The sequence below is a fragment of the Microtus oregoni genome, unplaced genomic scaffold (genome assembly GCF_018167655.1).
Source record: "Microtus oregoni isolate MIOR12 unplaced genomic scaffold, Mior012 000003F_ref0000135, whole genome shotgun sequence".
Taxonomy (NCBI): domain Eukaryota; kingdom Metazoa; phylum Chordata; class Mammalia; order Rodentia; family Cricetidae; genus Microtus; species Microtus oregoni.
This window is the reverse complement of record NW_024543062.1, coordinates 3,738,174-3,753,325: the sequence shown is the minus strand read 5'-3', so window position 1 is coordinate 3,753,325 and position 15,152 is coordinate 3,738,174. Positions and strand designations below refer to the sequence as shown.

The following is a 15,152-nucleotide window of genomic DNA, read 5'->3' as shown; positions in this document are numbered from 1 at the left end:
AAATCTTTTTAAAAATAAAAAATGTTTTAATTTTTTGTATATGAGTGTTTTGTCTGCATGTGATCTGTGCACTGCAGTGCCGGCGGGGACCAGTAGAGGGCTTCGGATTCTCCAGAACTGGAGTTTCAGATGGTTGTGAGCTGGGTGTGTGATGGATGAGGGTGCTAGGAATCGATCTTGAATTCTCAGAAGAGCAGGAAGTGTTCAGCAAGCACCGAGTCGTCAAGTTTTCTTTAAATTTTTAAAAATCTTTTAGGGAACCTTGATTCAGGTAAAACAGAATCCTTGGTTTCAATGCAGAAAAGAATTTCAGGACTAGTTATCAAAATAGCAGGATGGGCTGTAGCTCACTTGGTAGCATGTTCACCAACCATCGGTGAAGCCCTAGGTTCCATCACCAGCACCTTAGAGACTGGTAGAGTGATAAACGTCTGTGAGCCTAGTACCTGGAAAGTGGAGGCAGGAGGATCAGGGGCTCAAGACCTCCCTTGAGGTGAGCCGTGGATACTTAGGGTGTTGTTTCAAAGAAACGATCTGGGTGTGGTGACTCACACCTTTAGTCTCAGCCTTTGGGAGGAAGAGGCAGGTGGCTCTCTGTGAGTTCAGAGGTCACACGTCTATCAGACTAGATAATGAGACACTCTCAAAACAACAAAGAGGAAAAAAGAAGTCACCAAAGTAATAAACCACACATCAGAGTATAGGTGTGGGCTCCTTAATTTTGTTGTTTTTGTTTTTGTTTTTGTTTTTTTGACAGGCTTTCTCTATGTAACAGCCCTCACTGTCCTGGAACTTGCTTTGTAGACCAAACTGGTCTTGAACTCAAAGATCTGCCTGCCTCTGGGTCCCAAATGCTGGGATTAAAGGTGTGCACCACCATGGCTGGCTGGCCTAATTTTTTAAGTTTTATATTTATTTTTATGTGTATACTTGCCTTGCATTCATATATGCTCACCATGTATGTACCTGGTGCCTACAGAGGTCAGAAGAGGGTATTGGATCCTCTGGGACTGGAGTTACAAGACAGTTATGAGCCACCATATGGGTGCTGGGAATGGAACCTGGGTTCTCTTAAACTCTCTCCAGCCAGCTCAACTCTCTAGCCCATGGGTGTGAGCTTTTTAAAGATCAGTGGTTAAGTGTCTTCAATGGTGACTGCATGTAGGATTTTGGTAGCTTTTGGAATTTTGTTACCTAACGGATTGTTAGGGGACACCCCTTCCTCTATCTTTGCTCCCTTTTCTATAACTGAAATCATAGGGTGGTTCTAGGAGTGCCTTGGATGGGGATATAATCTTTTAAAAGGGATTTAAAAAAAATTTATGTGTTTCAGTGTGTACATGTGGTACAGGTACTGATGGAGACCAGAAGAGGGCATCAGAATCCCCCCTCCCGCCCAGGTAGAGTACCAGTCTGTTAGCTGCCAGGCATGGGTGCTGGGAATTGAATTCTGGTCCTCTTTGGGAGCAGCGAGCTGAGAAAAGCAAGGCCTTAAGCAGTTATTAATTACATTAGAATTCTTGTTTCTCAGCTGGTTTTCACTCTTGTGTTTGTAGGTTCTTTACATTTTCTTGTCAATTTTCTCCATTTTTCAATCTGGCTTCAGTCCCACTTCCTGTGCCTCTGGGAGGGTTTTGAGGGAGCCCAAGGCCAGGCTGGTGCTCACTGGATGACACACAGGGGTGCCAATGCACCTGTTCATCCCAGCACTGTGCATACACCATGATGCTAACTACATGGTGGCTGGGCAGGGACCAGGACACCAACACATGGCTTAACAGCAAGTCTTAGGGATACAAAGCTCCTCCCTCCACCTAGTGTTCCCCAAAAGCCTCTGCCCATAGCACCCCAGCAGCTGAGGACAGAGAATGCTAATCTGTACTAGAGTAGAGGGACAAGCTGCTAAGTCTCTGCTTAAAAAGAGTACACAGGGCCGGGAAGATGTTCAGAGGGCAAAGTGATTGCCACACAAGTGTGAGGACCAGCGTTCAAGTCCCCAGTTCTTAAGAAAGAAGGGTCAGGTGGGCATGGCAGCTTTCCAGTAGTCCCAGCATGCAAGAGGCAAAGACAGGGATTCCTGGAGCTGGCTGGCAGCTAGACCAGATGATCCGCAACCAAGGAAGACACCGAAGGTCATCCTCAGGCCTCCACATTTGTGCATGCTTGTGCTCTGACATGTGCAAACGCACCTGAACTCCATGTATGTACGTGCATGCACACACACACACACACAAAATGCAGACTTTGAAAATAAGTATCGACACTTCCTAAGAAAACACATTCTGGCCTCTGCAAGCACCAGGCACATACGCGGCACACATACAGACAAAACACACACATAGAAAAGTAAACAAGCTGGGGGTGATGGCGCATCTGTTAATTCCAGGTGGAGGCAAGAGCTCTGTGAGTTCAAGGTCACACTGGTCTAGAGATCACTATTTAGCGAGACTGTCTAAAAATAAATAAAAAACAAACAGGCGAAATAATTTTATTTACCATTACATATAAAATACTTTAACATATAAACAATGTCTTACATTTGATATAATCCTCAAAGTCTGGTGATTTTGTTTTGCTTCCTTTGCCTCAGACATGACAGGCAGGTGCTCTACTAAAAACCATTCCCCAGACCTGAAGGGTGCTAGGCAGGTGCTCTCCTATAGAATCATGGCCTCAGCTCCTCACTGGTGGACCCTAGGCGAGTGTTCACCCACAAAGCTAGGCCCTAACCTTTCCCAACATACTTCTGATTTTTCTTTATGTGTTTAAGGGTGTATGCCTTTGAGTACAAGTGCCCGTAGAGGCCAGAGGCGTCGAATGCCAGGAGCTGAAGCTTACGTGTAGTTGTGAGCAACGCTTGGAACTGAACTCCTGTCCTCTGCAAGAGCAGGGCAACTCTTAAATCACTGGAGCAATGACTTTTAATCCCCAATTTGGAGTTATTTCAGCTGAGGCATTTTTATTTCATAAATGGTTAGGAGGTAGGTTCACACACCCAAGTCCCTAACGTACTTAAACAGTGCTGAATTATAAACCCAGATATTTCAAATCTGAAGCAGAATTTAAAGCTCCCGTATGCTGGCTACATCTCAAGTGCCCATCACCATGAAGGCTAGGGGCTACCACCCTGGGAAGTGGAGGCAAAGAAATGATTTGTCTCAATGTCTCCACACAGCACCACAGCCTAGACCTTGTTCTAAGGGCAAACCCCGAGTCCCCTCAGAACTAGTCAGAGACAGGGAGTGGGAAGCAATGCAATGAGAGTCGGGAGCTGTACTGACGTGGACCCTGGAGAGGCACTGGCTTAGGACACTCACAGTCAAGTCTTCAGAGAACAGACTGAGCCCCAGTCCTGCCTCCCCATTACAGCCAGAGGCCACAAAACCCTGCAGGATGCTGCTAGGCATGTCATTCAGGGAGTTCAACTGCCCCAAAGGTGTCAGAAATCAGGGTTAAGGGCAAAACCGGCCGGGGGGTGGGGGTGGTCCCACGACATCCCTGACACCCAGTGGTCATCAGGATCAACCTAATGCTGGTATCTGTCACGGGGCACTCCAGACGTGCTCTCCCCCACGTGGGAATGGGCAGCTGGTGGCAGACCCTCTCCACTGCTCTTCCTGTCTGGGTTTCTGCTCCTCAAAGAAGAGCCCAAAAAGGCCCCTGCCTGCTGCCACCAGAAAGTCCAGAGAAGGCTTCCCTTTCATGATGCTCTTCTTGGGAGTTAAAACTGGACCCACACTTGGGAGGCAGAGGCAGGTGGATCTCTGTGAGTTAAAGGCCAGCCTGGTCTACAGAGTGAGTTCCAGGGCAGCTGAAGCTTCATGTGAGACTCTGTCTCAAAGTGAAAACTGAAGCCGGGCATGAGGAGTCATGGCACGGCTAAGCTGGTTTCTTAAGTCCACTGTATGCCAAGTGCACATCCTCCCTCCACAGCAGCCCCAGCCTGGGTCAGGAAAGGGCACCACACTGACTTGAGTTTTTGAGAACTGTGAGTGGACTGTGCCCCACAGACACCTCATTACAAAAGCCATGTAGGGAAGAATTCAGAGACATCAGCAGCTCTTTTCTGTTATAGGACAGAATTTTTCAGAAATGGTATACCACAGGCCAAAGCCACCACTAATGATGTTTACACAGGTCCTCAGCTCCTGAACTCAGCAGCTTGCTACAGGAACGTAACGCCCGTCAAAGTTGCTGAACAGCCTCATTTTTTTTTTGTTAAATAATTTTATGCACTGTGTGTGTGTGAAGTCCAATGAATCTCCAATGTCCCTCCTCAGGAAATGTCCACCCTGTTTTTTGAGGTGATGCCACTCTGGCCTGGAACTCCCCAATTAGGCCAGGCTGCTGGTCAGAGAGCCCCAGGGATTGGCTTGCCTCCACTCTACATTGGTAAGATTATAAGTGTGCACCAACCATATGTGGCTTTTTTAAAACATGAATTCTGGGGATAAACTAGTCCTCAGGCTTGTGAGGCAAGCGCTTTACCCATTGAGACATCTCTCTGCCCTAACTTGAACAATGGAGACTTTTCCATAAAGACTCAGTCTACCAGGAGAATCAGGCAGGTGCTGGAGGTCAGGGTTAAAACCCAACAGAAAGGAGCTGCTGTGTGGTCCACGCTGTCACTTCACCGTCCGCCTGGAAAAGAAGAGAAAGAAGCGATGGGTCACCACACATCGGAACTGCCTAGAAGGAATCTGTCATGAAAAAGGGCCTTGGGGGTCACTTGAGACACTCTAGACACAGCCACTGTAGCCAGACATGGCCTTTATTATGGAAGCATGCCGTGTCACATGTTTGAGAGACAATTTAGACCAGTACCTGAGTTGCTGGGCCAGCCAACTGATTCCCGATGGCTTCTGCTCAGGAGCGCTGGATGCTGAAGGCCTAGAGAGAAAGTCAGATGTGTTTATTCGATCCTCTGACCGCATCAAAAAGCCCACTCATGTCTATGCAGTTAGACGGTTGTGCTCCAGCCTGGATCACATACAAACAGCTTAAGAAAGCTAAGAAAGTCAAATGCAATACAAAGTAACTTAGCTGTCCTCTGACCTCTGTAAATGCATGCTGTAGCATCTATGTATCATTACTCCCAACTAAAGATTAAAGACTAAGAGGTAACTTATGGGGCTGGCAGATGGTTCAGCGGAGAGTGCTTGCTGCACAAGCCTGAGGACCCATTTAACTCCCAGCGCTATGAACGAGCCAGATGCTAGTGTGTGCCCGCAATCCCAGGGATCCTACAGGAATGTGGGGGGTGAAGGCAGCAACCTACAGGGAAACTCTCAGGCCAGTCAGCCTGGCATACGTCACAGCAAACAAGAGGCTTTGTGTCAAACAAGGTGGAACTCAAGGACTAACATCCATGCACACCTGAGTGTGTGCATGGGTAGGCAGGTGGGCAGGGGCACACATAAACAAACACACACACACACGTAAGTTATATTTCATTTTGTCTCAGGAGTGCAGACAGAAGTTTCTACTACTTATAAAAGTAGCAATAAGAAGATGGGTGGTGGTGGCACACACCTTTAATCCCAGCACCCGGGAGGCAGAGGCAGGCGGATATTTGTGAGTTTGAGGCCAGCCTGGTCTACAGCACCAGTTCCAGGACAGGCTTCAAAACTACACAGAGAAACCCTGTCTTGAAAAAACAAACAAACAAACAAAAAACCAAAAAAAAAAATAGCAATAAAGGATGACCTGTGCCTGTGCCCCCTTGCACAAAAGAAAAAAATGCCCTAACCCAACCCTAGCACTCAGAAGGGACTTCATTTAGAGACAAGTCTGAGATGACCAAACAGAGTCGTCTCAGCCATCAAGACAGCAGGGCACACAACTGACTATGTCCTAATAGAGCAGGAGGCAGAATGCAGACGGGCACTCAGACAAAGACAGAGAGGGAGCAACATGCCTACAAAGCCAGGCTCACCAGGGAGTACTGGGCAGACCAAAAATTGGGAGAAACTGGGAGAGGTGAGGCCTCTCAGAATGAGGCAAACAGCCGCCAACTCTCTGTTCTCAGCTCATGAAAGAATAAATTCCTGATGTTATGGTATCCCGCATGCAGCAGCTGCAGAACTAACTTCATAGGACCCCAGCTCTGACTGAGAATCTAAGCTCCTGCGCATCAGATGGGCGGCACCAGGAGTCTGTGTTCACCTTCCCCTGCTAGACGAGCTGCTCCCAGCTTGGCAGTTGTGGTCCAGAGGATGCCTGTGCTGAATGCAGAAGTTGCCATGGCACTGTGCACAAGCCAGCTGCAGCATCTCCTTCTTCCTGCATCCCTCTTTCGAGCATCTGTGTGTGAAAACCTGCAAGAATAAAGTTGCTTCTGTGAGCAGCTGTCACCAGCCCAGCCCAAATGGGCCCTGTCAGTTGGGCCCAGTGGCACAGGCCTGTGACTCTGTAAGCACCCATGTAAAAGTTGGGTATGGCTACATGTATATGCCTGCAACCCGGTCCTGTGAGGGACAGGAGAGTGTGTGTGTGTGTGTGTGTGTGTGTGTGTGTGTGTGTGTGACTGAAGCTTGCAGAAAGAAAACAGGGCAGGAAAGGAGGCAAAGCAAGAGAGTGAGAGCAGCTCCATGGGGGCCACTGGCTCAGGAGTTCTGAGGACAGTGGCTTACTTGGCTTTAACTCAGGTTTTCAGGGCTGTATGACCAGGTGGAAAGCTTTATCCACTGAGCTGCTCCCCGGCCTGTGTGTGCATGTATATGTATGTTTACGTGTATGTATGTATGCATGTGTGTGTAAAAAACTCTTCTAGAAGCTGTACAGACGAAGTGTGTGTGTTTACTCTGGAAAATGGTGGGGCAGGATGAGGCTGAACATCAGAGAAAACAATAAGCAGGAGAAAAACACATGAGGAACTCCCACGGGAGGAGCAGCCGCGATGGGAGGGCTCCCGAGCCCGGAGCTCAGGCCCTGGGAAAGTGTGGCCTGCAGAAGGCTGCTAAGGAAGGGCTCTGCAAGCGGTAAGGTTTTTCCCCTCGTGAAGCATCAACAAAACAGCACCCAAGAGGTTTCTCCAAAAGGAATAAGTCTAAAAAAGCAAACAACAAAAAGAGCTAGGCTGGATGGAGGAGGCCTGTATTCCCAGCATTCAGACAGCTGAGGTAGAGGATCAAGAGTGAGCTTGACTAAGTCTCAAAAACAAGAAGGAAGGGAGGGAGGGAAGGAAAGCGGGAACGTAGGAGGAGGAAGAAAGGGAGAGGGAAAGGATGCAGTCAGACTTCGGAAGCTAAAGGCACGTGACCTGGAGCTGGCAGGTGAGACAAGACCCAGCTGTTAGCTGGAGGAAGCCTCAGAGCAAGCCTTCTGAGGAAACACAGCACAGGGCAGAAACAGCCGCTGGAGGCGGGGCTCGGCAGGCCCGCATCCCAGAGAGGCCACAGGCCCACCTTTAACAGAGAGGCACAGCTGAAGACCTGGTTGGATGGAGGCTGTGAGTCCCAATGGTGGGGCAGGATGGAGGCAGCTATGCCCGGCTCAAGGGCCACACAGTCCTCGCTTGTGCTGCCCTCTGGGTGGCAGGGGACAAACCTTCTCTGAGAGGTCCCATTATTCTCCAAGAAAGACCCAAGACAGGTACACCCCCACCCCCAGGAGAGGACAGGTGACCCCTTCTTCTGACTCCAGGGGAGTGCAGAAAAGGAGTCAACAGAATATTCTAGAAAGCCTTGCCCTCTTTCATCTCAGAAGAGACGCTTGGGGACTCCTGAAGATGAGGACCTAAACGGGGACCCTTGTGAGTCTTGGGAACTGTTCCCATGCAGCAAACTCTCCACTCACCAAGCAGGAAGTCCTCAGCTTCCCACTGCCTGGCGGCACTCCACACTTAGAAAAGATACCTTAGGACTGAAGGTGTGGCTCAGTCTGAAGAGTGTTTGCCTAACAAGCACCATGTCCGGGGTTCGATCTCCAACATCACATAAAGCAGGCATGGGAGAGCATGATGTAATTCTAGTACTCAGGAGGAGCCAGCCGGATCAGGGGCTCAAGGTCATACTTGAATGCACAGCAATAGGAGACCAGCCTGGGCTATGTGAGATGCTGTCTCCCCAAAGCAGCAGCAGCAGCACTATGCTGTGTTAGCGTTTGTGTTAGTGTGTGTGTTTCAGCGTATATGTTAGCGTGTGTGTCACCGTGTGTGCCAGTGTGTGTGCCAGCCCTAACCCAGCTCTCACCTTCTTTTGGTTTCTCCCAGGGTGAAAGGTGCAGTCTCTGTCCATGTGCTCTCCAACCACCACGTCTGGGATCTCACCTCTTTTCACAGGGATAGGGACATTACAGAGGGGACACACGGGCACCTGCACATCCTGAAATAATGAACACACAATGACACCAAGACTCCCACTCAAACGTCACACACACTCACACACAGAGGGTAAAATGTGTTTACCAGGGGAGCACACTGGTGAGGACAAGAAACTGCGGTGACAGGATGTCACCTACAGCATAAGAGTAAAGACCCAAGGAAGGCCACCACCAGCTTTGAAGGGATCGGGGAGGTGCATGGCTGTGAGGGGGACCCACCTGACCCCTCAGAGCCCCTGGCAGGAAGGATCCCGGCAGCCGCTCTATGCAGCTGCCTCTCTGACCATCAGTGGCTTTGCAAGCAGGAAGAATGGCCTCGGCAGTGGACAGGCTACACCACACTGCTGTCTGTCGGTCACTGAGAGGGGCTTTGAAGCGAGTGAAGGCAAAACTCTGAGCCAGGACCACTGACGGAGGGGTCCATGCCAGGGGGGATGGGGCAGCTGACACCAGACGGAAACAGGGATCACAGGCATGTGTGGCCTGCTGTCTGCAGGAGGGCTGCCTCAGTTGGCTGCTTTGCCCAAGAAACAAAGCATTATTGTGTGATCTCTGGATAGACACCATGGGTACAAGGAAAGGTCCAGATGACACACAAACAGGTGGTCACCTAGTCATCAGAACCTGGTAAGCAGGAATGTGAGTCACCTACCCCACCCACCCCAGTGACTTGGCTGAACTGTGCCCAGCACTGTTTCAGGCATGTGACAAAGTCACCCCCTGTCCATATGCCACCAGAGGAAGTGGCAGGGTTCACTCACATAACCTGTGAGTCACCTCTGGGACAGAATGAACCCATGGACTTGAGGGACCCGGGGTTCTAATAGGCACCTCCCAGTGTCTGCCTGACAGTGTGGAATCTCCTAGAAACTCCTGCTACAAAGACCGAAGGAACAAGAAACTTTTGATACCTGCTGTTCACTGGTGCAGGGGAATCCACAAGCCAAGTGTGTGAAGGTGAAGGGGCCAACTGTGAAGGCTTGATTGTGGAGCACACACTGAGGGTGCAATCTGAGGGCTGGGAGACAGCCCAGGTGGTAGAGATACCCATGCAAGCATCGGGACCCGAGTTCTCCTCCCAGCACGCACCTGAAAACCAGGTTTGGTGAAATGTGCTGGCAATCCCAACACCGCGGAGTGGAGACACGAGGATCTCCGGGGCTTGCTAAACAGCCAGCTAACCTACTTGGTGAATTCCAGGCAGTGAGTGACTATCTCAGAAAACAGGGTGGATGGCACCTGAGGGTGTCCTCTCCTTGCCCTCAGACACAGCACAATTTGGCTGGGAGGGTGTAGACTTCCCCCATGGGCCTCGGGGGTCATGGCCTACAGCCACAGTCCATCCACTAAACTAGCTCAGTCCTGACTCTCTCTCACACTCACACACACACACACACACTATCTGGAGTCAGCACACCTGCACGCACAGGCTGCACAGGCAATCAAGGGCTCTCCTGACTTCCTGACTGTCCCGGAAGACTGTTACTATTGACCCTCTGCACCCGCCAGGGACAGACAGCTCAGAACACAAATCACCAGTATCTATGTGAGTCCTTCCATACAGTCTTGTAGCAAGCAGAGACACTAAAAATTGGCCATCTCCCTCCAAGGGTGTTTATTCCCTTACATGCAGAGTAGAGTCTAAAGGGGCTGGGGAGATGGCTCAGAAACCCAAGTTCAGACTCTGGCATCCATGAAAGAGTTAGGTGCTTGCATTTAATTTTGTTGTTTTTATTTGTTTTGAGACAGGGTTTCTCTGTGTAGCCCTGACTATCCTGGAATTCACTCTGCAGACTAGGCTGGCCTCAAACTCACAGAGATCCACCTGCCTCTGCCTCCCAAGTACTAGGATTAAAGGCATGTGCTACCACTGTGCCTGACTAGCAGTATGTACTTGTAATTCCAATGCCAGGAAGGCAGAGATGTGAAGATCTTCAGGTTTGCTGGCCAGCCAATCAGGCCACTTGGTAAACTCCAAATTCAATAACAGATCTTGTTTCAAAAAATGTGGATAGCAGCTGGGTGTAGTGGAGAGCACCTTTAATCCCAACACTTAGGAGGCAGAGACAGATGGATCTCTTGTGAATTCAGGGTCAGCCTGACTGACAGAAAATTCTAAGCCATCAGAGCTACGAAGTGAGACCCTGTTTCAAAAAACGGAACTAAACAAGTAAATAATAGAAAAAACCCAATTAATGTAAGCACCTGCTGTGGCTGGTATCCACTGTATAGATGTGAGGTATATTGCTATATTGCTAACCTGACCCCTGCGTTCACTGAGAAGCTGGCTCTGGAAGCCACGATGCAACCCATCCCCACTCCATTTCAAGCTCACTCGTGTTTGTCTCAACACGTCCTCTAAGCCTTCTTGACTGGGGATGGGTCCGTCCCCTAACTGTGACAGGGAGAAGAGAACGGCAGTGCAGCCCAAGAGTAAAGCACCATGTCACGGAGAACAGCTAGAGGGGAAACGACTTCCAATATAGGGCCCGTTGCTTACCCCATGACAGGACAGCGCCTGCAGTGGGAACAGGAAGCCAGAAGAACACAGCCATTGGGAGGTCCGGCTGCCTCCCTCAACCTCCCCAGTTGTTTCTGCTGGATGTCCTAAGTGCCCAACTGGATGATGCTTTACTATTCACCTACCCATCCACCATCACCCCTTCTTCCAGCTCTCTCTCGCTACTTACTCTTTTACCTCGGTTTGCTACACACTTAATAAACCCGCTCATTTGGAACTCAAAGCATGGCTATCCCAGACTGTTTTCTGGCCTGCACAGAGCAGGTGCGGTGCGTGCAGTCTAGACCCCAGAGGATGAGTTACCTTCTTGAATGCAAGGGGACACTTATGACCCGCGTAGGAAAAATGGTCTTTACAGAAATCTTGTTTACACATGTCACATGTTATTGGCAGAAAATCTAAAAAACAAAAATCAAGACGAAACAGTAAGTTTCTGAAAGATTGGAACCAAAGAATTACAGAGCAGTCAAAGCAGGAACATATCTACACTAGGATCCTCATTCCTTTCAGAGACATATACACCCTGAAGTGTCACGTGAGAGAAAATAACTTTGGGGAGAGGAAATTAAAAAAAAAAAAAAAAGAAAAGAAAAAAAATGAGACAGTGGTCTTATTTAGCCCAGGCTGGCCCGGAACTCACTGTGTAGCCTAGGAAGACCTTGAATGTGTGTTCCTCCTGCCTGTACCTTTCTCTCCAGTGCTGGGATTACAGACATGAGCCACCACACTGGTTTTACATGGTGCTGGGATGGAATCCAGAGCTTCGTACATGCTGGGCAAAGAGTTCTATCAACTCAGCCACAACCCCAGTGCCAAGGCTAGAAATGTAATAAGGCCAAGAGACACCAAAGGACCCACAAAGCTATCCTCTCAACATGGATTCCACCTCTGTGGTATCGCAACCACCCAAGCTGTATACTTTATCTGCATAGCCCCGGCAGCCATTGCCAGGTCTTAGGTGGATGCTGAACTACAGTGAGGAAGAGACCCTGTGTCCTGCACCGGAGTCCTTATACTGAGAAGCCAAAGGCCGGGGCAGAGGCCAACTACTTAGTTAATAGTGTAATAGCCAGGTGTCCCTCACAAAACAGCCAATGAAATATTGTTTCCTAGAAGGAACTCTCGAAAGTTCTTACCTAACTGCTTGCAAGTCGGTTCTGAGCAGTGCTTCCCCAAGTCAGGAAACTCCATTATGAACACGGTGTCCAAAACACAGGTAGGTATTTAAGTATCCCTGTGGGAACTAGAATAAAGAGAATGAGGCCCCAAGTTAATCACCAGGACCTGTAACCTGCGGCTAATGAGCACCAAAAGACTCCCTCTATGGGGAGCATGGGTTATCCGAATCATCCTGGGGCCATGGGAAAGACTGAAGTCTCACAAGCGCTCAAGACTTCAGCAGAGAGGCAAGTGGGAGTCTCTCCATAAACACCAAGTCTCTATCGGAGACCCACACCCACGGTGGGAGGCGGCTTGCTGTCTAGACCTTTTAGATCCTAGTTTACAAAGCATGTCCCAGTCATGGGATTTCCAGGAAAGTCACATTTCAATGCATCCTGAGACTCCCAAGCCGTGGTAGGAGGTGCAGGCCTGTCATCCCAACCACTCTAAAGGCTGGGGCTAGAGAATCACACGAACTCTAGGCCAGCCTGGACAGCTTTGGGAGACCAGGTGTATCAGTTCCTCCCTTGTGCTGTGATAAAAAGAACCTTCAGGGAGAAAGGGCTTAACTTCGCTCAATTCCAGGTAATAGTCCCATCACTGTAAGGAAGTCAAGGTGGCAGGGACCTGAAACAGTCACGTCACATCCACAGGCAAGACCAGAGAGAAATGAATAAATGCTTGCTCACTTGTTTGAGCACAACTCCATTTCTCCACTCTTATATAGTTCAGGCCCCCCTGCCTAGGGAATGATGCCACCCATAGTTTACTGGGTCTTCCCTAATCAATGAACTTGAAAACTCCCCACCCCAGCCTGAGACATGCCCACCGGCCAGCCCAATATAGACAGACAATCCTTCATTGAGACTTTCTTCCAGGTGCTTCTAAGTTGTGCCAGGTGGATAGTTAAAGCTAACAATCACACTCTGCTTAAAACACAAAAACAAAACAGTAGAAAGAGGGCCAGAGAGATAGTTCAACTGATAAACTGTTTCCCTTGTGAGCCTGGGCATTGAATTTCTATCTCCAGAGTTCCCATAAAAAAAGTCAGGTACAGCTCAGCACGGTGGGCGCACGCCTTTAATATCAATTACTTGGGAGGCAGAGGCGGGAGGATCTCTGTGAGTTCAAGGCCAGTCTGATTTATGTAGCAGGTTCCAGGACAGTCACAGAGATATAGCGAGACCCAGTCTCAAAACAAAAGGAAAAAGAAAAAAGTCAGGGGTAATGGTTAGTGATTGAAATCCTAGTGCTGTGGAGTCGGAGTCAGGATTCACTGACAGATGATCCTACTTCAAAGAAAAAGGCGGATGACGTTTGAGGAGAGACACTGAGGTGCTTAGCTTAGTAACAGAATGTCTGCCTAGCGTGTAGGAAGGGGGCGTTCCAGGCTCAATCCCCAGCCCTGGCAAAACCAAAACAAAGGTGGTGAGAAGGAGAAGGGCTTTCCAGATTCAGCTCAGAGCTGCCACGGAAAAGTTCAGGTTGCAATTTCATCTCCCCAGGACACTTGTTGACATCAACAAGATTCTATTCCCAGGTGCTAAATGACATTAGTTGACTACACTCCCCAGAGTGGTGTGTCCCTTGCCTCTTACTCCCTTATGCACTGAGTTTTACTTTATGCTTGCTATTTAATGATTTAAGGCCAGAGCTCATCAGGGAAGGAGGCACGAGGCATTAATACCCACAAGAAACAGACAACAAAGAGACTGGCATCCTCGAGGCCAGGCTAAGTCTCTTCTATGTTCTGTCTCTCATCAAATGGCTCAAAACTTTTGCATTATCCAGAGTTCAAGTCCCCTAAACACCTTTTTACATCTTTTGACTATTTCCCCTCTCTAACCTCTTTCTTGCCTAGAACTCTCAAGCTTCAGTAAACATTTGTTTGCCTTGCAAGGACCAATCTACAGTGCCGCCTTCTCGAACACCATCCGTTCCACCTGCCAACCCCCATTCACTACCTGCCCTCGTTCCTAGTGTGTTTAACTGCTCACTGTCGATTTTCATTCCTGTCGGCTAGAAAACCTTTTTGGCATCGTGCACAACAGAATCCACATTATGAAAGTTTTTATTCAAAGATACCACCACTTGATGCTATTACTAAATGACCATCGATTGTTTCTTTCCTTTCTTTTTCTTTTTTTCCCCCTAGGGATAGGGTAGTCTTTATTATGTAGTCCTGGCTGTCCTGTAACTCACTTTGTAGCCCACGCTGACCACCAGTTCAGAAATCCGCCTATGTTTGTCTCAGGGAGCACTAGAATTAAAGGTGCAACCCGCCTCGTCCAGTACTAGACTGGTTTTTTTGACAAAGGATCTTCATTATTTAGCTCAAATTAGCCTGGAACTTGCGATCGAATGGCTCAACCTCCCCAGTGCTGAGACTACAGGCCTACATTACCACGCCTGGCTCACGGACACTGGCTCAGGACAGCTGACCTGGGGATGTAACATGTCACACCATATGTAATATGTAATATGTAATATGGTGAACCCCTGGTTCACCAGCTCCTGTGACCCCGGTTCTGCGCGACCCAAAACGACACACTGGTACCTGGTTCTCGTGGGTAGCCGGCGGCGGAGACAGCGGTGTCCTTCGTGGTTAGCCCGGCGACACCGCAGTAGGAACTGCGGCTCCAATCCCCGCGTGCCACCCGCCTTCTCGCAAGGCCGGAAAGCGTAGCATTGCACCTGTCGCAGCCCGGGCCATTTATTCTCAGCCAACATTTACAGAGTCACTCATCCTGGGCGTTCCCGACGCTCTCCGATGACGCCATACTAATGCCAACCAATCCCGTAACCCCTAGGCTAGGCTCGCGGGCGCGCCCCAAACGTCACCGAAGTCCAGCCAGTCTCTTTCCGCCGTGACGGTCCCTTGCCGCGCGCCGTGATATCGTCATTCGTCGTGCGACCAATCTGACCGTTCCCCGTCTCGGCCCCACCTTGTCCTCCGCCTCTTTTCTGGAACGGTCGCGCATCATCTCTGGCCTGGGCTGAGTCATGGTGAGGCAGCTCTGGGCGAGGTAGCAGGCCTGTACCAGGAAGCCCGAGACAGGACTGGGCCGCGGGCGAGATTCTTGTGGCCCGGCAGTCCCTGTAGCCGTCCTGAGGTTCTGAACTGCAGTATGCACAGACTTGGTGACCC

The 15,152-nt window shown here is 49.5% G+C and overlaps 1 protein-coding gene across 1 annotated transcript; it reads right to left on the bottom strand.

The window, feature by feature from the left end:
* Positions 1-2,474: 2,474 nt before the first annotated feature.
* On the bottom strand, positions 2,475-14,774 carry Zfand2a (zinc finger AN1-type containing 2A). Its single transcript, XM_041649084.1, has 7 exons — positions 14,562-14,774; positions 11,980-12,086; positions 11,147-11,241; positions 8,193-8,324; positions 6,166-6,317; positions 4,825-4,890; positions 2,475-4,641 (listed from the first exon to the last, which is right to left on the bottom strand). The coding sequence occupies exons 2-7, from the start codon at positions 12,032-12,034 to the stop codon at positions 4,626-4,628; spliced, it is 516 nt and encodes a 171-aa protein (XP_041505018.1). The 5' UTR covers positions 12,035-12,086; positions 14,562-14,774; the 3' UTR covers positions 2,475-4,625.
* Between the last annotated feature and the right edge of the window lie 378 nt (positions 14,775-15,152).